The sequence below is a fragment of the Pseudorasbora parva genome, chromosome 9 (genome assembly GCF_024679245.1).
Source record: "Pseudorasbora parva isolate DD20220531a chromosome 9, ASM2467924v1, whole genome shotgun sequence".
Classification (NCBI taxonomy): domain Eukaryota; kingdom Metazoa; phylum Chordata; class Actinopteri; order Cypriniformes; family Gobionidae; genus Pseudorasbora; species Pseudorasbora parva.
In genome coordinates this window covers 41,300,252-41,308,313 of record NC_090180.1, presented here as the reverse complement: position 1 = coordinate 41,308,313, position 8,062 = coordinate 41,300,252, and the positions used below count along the sequence as shown (strand labels likewise).

At 37.4% G+C, this 8,062-nt stretch overlaps 1 protein-coding gene across 2 annotated transcripts in view; it reads right to left on the bottom strand.

Annotated features, from left to right (window-relative positions):
* The window catches only part of LOC137089162 (ephrin type-B receptor 1-B), a 319,379-nt gene that overhangs the window by 180,061 nt on the left and 131,256 nt on the right, over positions 1 to 8,062 (bottom strand). For both annotated transcript variants that reach the window (XM_067452662.1, XM_067452663.1), the window contains exon 3: positions 6,317 to 6,998. In XM_067452662.1, coding sequence (XP_067308763.1) covers positions 6,317 to 6,998 — 682 coding nt within the window. The remainder of the gene's footprint in view (positions 1 to 6,316; positions 6,999 to 8,062) is intronic.

Genomic DNA, 8,062 nt, shown 5'->3' with positions numbered 1-8,062 from the left:
CAGAAAGGAGTTTCTCAGAGAAAAAAAAATAAAAGAGTTTGAATTTATCATCATCTGCCGGGCATAATATCATCCAAAGATCCAGATAATCTGGAACAATCTCATGCATAAGTGTCAAGGTCTGAAAACCATACTGGATGCCCATGATCTTCAGGCCCTTAGACGGCACTGCATCACATACAGGAATGATACTGGAATGGAAATCACAACATGGGCTCAGGAATACTTCCAGAAAACATTGTCGGGGCTTCCAGAAAACAATATATATGGGGCTTCTTTTTTGACCTATAGCTTTAGCTATAAACTATAAAGTCCGTTCGTGGCTCGACTCCTCAAGACTTTTCCAAGATGGCTGCTGTCTGTTTGAGTAATAGACTGTCTTTATAAAGTATCTTCTTATTAAACTATTTGTACACTTACAAAGTTCTCAATGCTTCGGTTTGCATGTAGGGACCCTCATTATGCTACCGTGTTAGTGTGAGGTTATTTTGAGCCTTGTTAGTGGTATAAACTAGCAATTTCATTTTACTCACTTTGTGCCCCATCCACTCCTGTTATAAACTAATCTGATTTTAGAGATAAAACACTTTACATTCGATTTTCATGAAAATGCATCCCAGAGAACGATCTATAACGATCTATATATAGTTCATTTTCACCTTTAAGTTGTCCTTTAAGGCTAACATACTCATACAAAAAGCTAAAAAAAATCAATTTTGATTTCATTTCAGGGGGACTTTAAGCAAACATATACTGTAGATGTTTCTAGCAGTTTAAAAACATTCAAATGTTGGTGCATATATCCAGAATTTTTATTTTTTTGCAATAGCCCAAACCCAAAGTTAGCAAAGTCAGCATATTTATGTGTTTATATTTGCCTACCTCGTTTTGAGTGCACATATAGTTGTAGAGGTTTGTTTAAAATTGAGATTTATACATAATCTGAAAGATTAATAAATAATCTGAGGGTGCAAAAAAAAGAAGAAGAAAAAGAGAGAAAATAGCCTTTGAAATTGTCCAGATTAAATCCTTAGCAATGCATATTATTACTAATAATACATTAAGATATACATAGAGTAGGACATTTGCATAATATCTTCATGGAAAATTATCTTTACTTCATATCCTATTGATTTTTGCTATAAAATAAAAATCGATCCTTTTGACCCATACAATGTATTGTTGGCTATTGCCACAAATATAGCCATGTTACTTATGACTGGTTTTGTGGTCCAGGGTCACATTTGCATACTGTATATATGTTTGTGTTTATACAGTGTGAGTGCTAACACAGTATGTATGTGTATTTATATACACAAACAAATTGTGTGTATTTATATACACCTACAAAACCCTTTCACAGAGGAAAAAGCTATGCTATTTAAAACTATATGTGAGTGTGTATGTTTGTATAGAGCTGTCTGCTCTCTCCAGGTGTGTGTCAGTTCAGACAGCTCATGTGGTGAGTGTATCTCTGTTCAATTCCGCAGCCTGTGAGGGGTCGTCCGGCCTCTCACCCCTCTGTCAGAGCGCTGGAGACACACGGCGGCAGAATACAGAGCCAGATCTGCACCCCAAACGGCCTCGACTCAGGTTGCTCTGAATCACTTTTCTTGCAGAACCCGAGCTGAGCTCTCTGCGCTGAGTGCTGTGGCTAATGGGGGAGGTTATTTTATTAATATGCTGATTTTACTCCGGGTGACATGCCATCATCTCTCACCCTCGGGGTGAGATCTAATCCGACTCTCACACAGATATATGGACATATACACACAGCGATTATTCAGACTCCCTCCGAGCAGGGTCAAAATAGCAAAGCCAGCTGTGCGTTAGACAGATAGAGTGAACGAGGGAAAGTAGGTGACAGAGAGATAAAGAGAGAGAAAGCGATAAACCTTCCTGAAGACACATTGGCTGTTCTAAATGGCAGACTAGCATACTACTCACACTATTTTTGCACTATAAGGTGCTATATATATATATATATATATATATATATATATATATATATATATATATATATATATAGCTATAAATGTATATATATATATATATATATATATATATATATATATATATATATATATATATATATATATATATATATACATTTATAGCTATATATATATATATATATATATATATATATATATATATATATATATATATATATATATATATATTTATATATAATAATGCATGACTTATATTTATGTATTATTATTATTGTTGAGACATTTACTTTAAAAATGTATATTAATTTTAATTTTATATATATATATTATAATTTTTAGATGCACAAAAAACATGGAAGACCCACTATTTTTATAAAAAGTGTAGTATACACTGCACACTGCATATCCCAGAATGCAATGTATAAAATTTCACTGCCAAATATCACTTAATTTTTCATATTGTTCAGTATTCTATAAAAAAAATCAATCTAAATATTCTTAAATCATGATAGATTGGTTCCAAAAGCACATAAGTGTTGTTTTCCGATAAATTAAGTCTTGTTGTAAGAAATCTTGTTTTAAGCATAAAAAATCTATTTTGATACATCTTAAGAAAACAAAACATTATATCTTGTCATTTTTGTACATGAAAATAAGACAAAAAAGTAATAAAATGACTGCAGTGTGTACACCAATTTAACCAGAAGTAATATCAAAATATTAAAATATTTTAACCTACTTCTCGCCTTTTTTTTTTTTTTTTGTTACAACATTTTGAATTAAACAATCAAGCTATTCATGTTTATTTCTAATAATAAAATGGACACCACTCACAAAAATAAATTTGCTCCTAATGAGGTCATCTGACAAGCATAATGCGATCATGTGACAATGTTTGCATGTTAACAGAACAAAAAAACAGGCAGCACACCGTGTGTAATGTGTAGTAATACCTTCCAAGACATAAAGCTGCTCAGACTTCCTTTGAGACACATTTATAATAGCTCAGACACTTTCATTAACCCAAAAGACCAATTACTCTAATCAACCTCTAATCACACTCTCCAGGTCCAAATCGACCAATGAAAGCAGAGGGGGGTGGGAAAGTTTGGAACCAGACGACCGTCAACAAAAACAGACTAATGAACATTAAAAGAATACTTATTCCCCCAGGTTGCCTGTGCTGTTAAAATCAACCTTAGGGAATTTATGTAAACTTCATAAGAATGCAGTGTGTGTGTGTGTGTGTGTGTGTGTGTGTGTGTGTGTGTGTGTGTGTGTGTGTGTGTGTGTGTGTGTGTGTGTGTGTGTGTGTCTGCAATATATTACCCCATCAAAAGCCTTTATGAGAACTCGCAGATCAAAGCAGCAGTAATTAGTGGTGACTTGCTGTGTGCAAAATCGTTAATCCGCTAACCCACTGGCTTTTAAAAACCGCGGCCACATCTAGATGACAGACTTTACACCAGACACTAACACCCGGCGAAACCTCAACCATCTTTAATCTTCAAAGTTTATGACAACTTTATCACCTCTTACAGATCACTGAACATTCCAGAAGACATCTGACACCGTGTCCGCACCGGGCACAACACGACACATTTCAAACGTTGACTTTTCATACTTTTTTCTGTCACTTCCAACAATTGTTGGTATGTTTCTACCTATATTGTTTATAACTTCACTTGTTCCTTTAATACATTTTGATAAAAAGTGAATTTGCATACTTCCTCGTCTTCATGTCAACATGTCAAGATCCAGGTTATGTGTCCTGACTCTTTGTGCTCCTCAAACCAATCCTGAACCATTTTTGTTTTGTGGTAGGGCACATTATCCTGCTGAAAGAGGCCACATCCACCAGGTAATACCGTTTCCATGAAAAGGTGTACATGTTCTGCAACAATGCTTAGATACGTGGTACATGTCAAAGTAACATCCACATGGATGTCAGGACCAAGGTTTCCCAGCAGAACATTGCCCAAAGCATCACACTGCCTCGGCCGGCTTGCCTTCTTCCATAGTACATCCTGCTGCCATGTGTTCGCCAAGTAAGTTACCCACACACACCCGGCCATCCACGTGATGTAAAATAAAACGTGATTCATCAGACCAGGCCACCTTCTTCTATCACTCTGTGATCCAGTTCTTATGCTCTCGTGCCCCATGTTGGTGCTTTCACAGTGGACAGAGGTCAGCATGGGCACCCTAACTGGTCTGTGGCTATGCAGCCCCATATGAAAGAAACTGTGATGCACTGTGTACTCTGACAACTTTCTTTCAGAACCAACATTAACTTCAACATTAATTACTACAGTAGCTCATCTGTTTGACACAGGCCAGTTGACACTGCTCATCACACAGGCCAGCTTTTGCTCCTCACGTGCATCAAGGATCCTTGGCCGCCAATGACCCTGAAACCGGTTCACCACTGTTCCTTCCTTGGACCACTTTTGATAAATACTGACCACTACAGACCGGGAACACTGGTCAACCACAAGAGCTGTAGTTTTAGAGATGCTCTGACCCTGTCTTGACCAGGACCACACCCCTAAATGCATTGAAGCAACTGCCATGTGATTGGTTGATTAGATAATTGCATTAATGAGAAATTGAACAGGTGTTCCTAATAATCCTTTAGGTGAGTGTATAGAGTTTTAACTGATAACTGATTTTAAGTTTGTGTTTTAGGGCAGTTGAGAAGTCTGAAACAGTTCTTAAACAGGGACTATGGACATCATGACCATTTCTCTGTGATAAGAAGACCTTGCCTGCGGATGCCAACAAACTCAACAAAGCTGCCATCTGAGTGTTTTATGTGTAGAAGCACCTGTGGTCCTCCCACACTAAGTGGTATATCTTTTTATTGATCGAGACAGATAGCTGTCAATCAATCTTATCGTCTCTCTACACGTTTGGTCCTGAGGGAGTAAATATGGCACTGGCCTTGAGTGAAGGCCAAATCAGTTAATTGCAGACCTTGAGAGAACAACCTGATCATGTGTGTCAGTGTCCACATGAAAAAAGAGCAGCTAAAAATACCAACGTGAATGAGAAAATGTGTCCATGGGTCTGATTTTGCCTAAAAAATAAATAAAATAAAATAAAATAAAATAAAATAAAATAAAATAAATAAAATAAAATAAAATAAAATAAAATAAAATAAAATAAAATAAAATAAAATAAAATAAAATAAAATAAAATAAAATAAAACAAAATAAAATAAAATAAAATAAAATAAAATAAAATAAAATAAAATAAAATAAAATAAAATTACAAATTCATAAACACTCCAAACAGACTTTGACTACATCTTTGCATCATTCAACCAAACATGAACACCACATTCTGCTTTCTTTCACAAACACGATCTCAAACACATGCATACATCTGCAATTTAATCCAAAATAAATTTACTCAAACACAAAATATGCACAATTCTCAATTCAGTCTAGAGGAAGTTAATTAGTCAAAGCTACTGCAAAACCTTCTTGAGCTACAACTCATGAAAAAAGACTGGCTTAGTCACAGGGCCACCGGCAAATGTTGGGATTTGGTTGCTTTTGTCCATAATTATCAACTAGCTTAACCAGCAAGATGTATTTAATCAGCCTGCTCACTAAAATGTATTGCTGGTAAATATCCTGGCTACACTATACTGGTCCAGCCCTATACCAGAATAAACCTGGAATAATTTGAAATTCATATAGTTTTGAGTATAATTTGATATAATTTGATATCAATCATTTGAAATTCATATAGTTTTGAGTATTTTCAACAAAGAGAAGTCTTGTCACTGAGAAGAGCTAAGCAAGATACCAAAGACTTCACTCTAAAAAAAAAAACGGTGCTATATAGTACTTAAAGTGGTTCTGTGGCTTATCATAGGGGAATGACTTTAAAAGCTGTGTAGCACCAAATCTTGGTAATTCAGTGGTTCTTCAGTGGATCTTCGTCAGTCCTTTGGGAGGACTGAGGTGCTTTATAGCCCCATTATCATTTACAGAACCTGTTAAGCCCCAGTATGGTTTTTCAGCGGTTTTTCAATGGTTCTTTGGGGTGGTAAAGGTGCTATAGTAAAGGTGCCATTATTGAGAAAGAGATATAAAATCCGATATGGCACCTCGGGTTCTACATAGCACCATTTGACAAAGGTGCTGTAGTGCACTTTTAAAGATATGGTGCTATTTGGCATCAAAAGGGGTTCCCCTATGATTACAAGCCTAGAACCACTTTAAGTGCCAAATAGCACCACATTTTTTTTAGAGTGTATCCCATGGTTTCCACCAACTGAAAAAATATCCATTTAAAACACAAATATATGTTAATGAACCAAAGATCAACACTGAAACCCAAACTCTTACCTCGACAGACGTTCCCATTATCTGGCTCGAATCCCGCCTTGCAGGTGCAGCTCCCAATTGGAACCATCCAGTCCCCATCGCCATTACAGTACAACTTAATCGGTACATCCACTTCCTCCGAGTTCGGGATGCACATCCCGCGAGCGATCACCAGAGAGGTGCTCTCTGCCCCGGTCATAGTCTCTGGAAAGATTGCAAAGTTCTGCACCACGCTGGGGCATTTCTTAAAAAACACACGCACGGACAGCAGGGACATGCAAGCGCCATAGTCCTGAAATGCCAGATAGAAGCCATTTTTCGACAGTGGACCAAAGCTCCGCACCTCAGTGTTCACTTTCATCAACCTACCACCAAAATCCACCTGTGAGAAGCTCTCGTCTGCCGCAATGGTGTCCACCTTCAAATACGGAGCCTCCATCCAGAACGCCGTGCCTTTGGTGGCGATGACGGAGTCCGTCTCGTAGTAGTACAGGTTAAAGGTCTCCTTACAGGACCCAGGCACTCGCGGGATGCTGCTGCAGTCTCGGACGGTGAAACGCATCTCCACGTAGATGCGCTGAGCACCGCGCCGAGCGATGAAGGTGGTGAGCAGCCAGTTGTTCTGGTTGGACTCGAAGACGTTGCACACTTGGTACGTTCGAATGGTGTTGAGGTTTTCGTCATAGCCGCTTACTTCCTCCCACTGGAAAAGAAAAACAACAGGAGATTTAGTGCAACCGAAAAAAGCAATCGCAGATGAAATCTTCACGATTAAATAACTATTAATCGTGACAATTGGACTTGGAATGCTTAAACTGGGATCTCTTAATCTAAAATGACAATAATAATTGTGTTGACTCAGGGAATGACTCTTTAGTTAATATTTTTAATACTTATTCATAACGCACACATACACTAAAAATGTATTGACTTACTGGTGAAATGATGTAACCTGAACAAATCAGTGAACAAATCTGAATGATTTTGGGTGAACTGATTTAAATAATTCTAGTCACTGGGTAAATACATTATATAAAGTAATGTGCATTTTAGCACCCAGATAACGTTCCGTTTTCAGGTCAATGGTGTGAAAAAACTCTTATTTCATTTTAAAATTGCAAGAGGTGCTTGTTGAAGTGAATGAAGATGAGAAATATCACTGCTGGTCCATTTGATGCTATCGATGTAGAACCTTGGCCTGAACAGAAGACAGGTTTCTGTCTTTCATAAAATATGGATACAAACGGAGTTCCCAGAAACATCTCCAACCCCATATTCCCCACCCAAAAAACCATCTAAAAGCTTTTAAACACTACATCACTTTAAAACTTTTTTCCCCTCACTGAGATGATGAACACTTTATGGCCTCTATTTCCGAGTTTCAGATCACAAAATCTGTCTCCCTAATCACCTGAGGTGGGCGAGGAAGCCTCTGCCATCTGCTTCGGTCCAGGCCAAGTGCAGCCAGCCACTTACCATTACAATATTACCATATTATAAAATGTGATGCGTAACAAATTTGAGATTATGCGCTATCGAATTACAATTAGAAGTAAGTGGAGCAGTATATGGCTGCCCTCCTGCAACCCCGGTAAAAAAAGCATCATTGGCAGATTGTGAAACATGGCACAGACAAAAAAAAGAAGAGAGAGATAGAGTGTAGCCATTGAGTTTAGACTGCTGTTGAAGGCAGTTCTGCTGATGTCTGTGAACATTAATCTAAAAAAAGCAAGCAAAAAAAAAAAGCTTGATGCGATAGAACAGAGA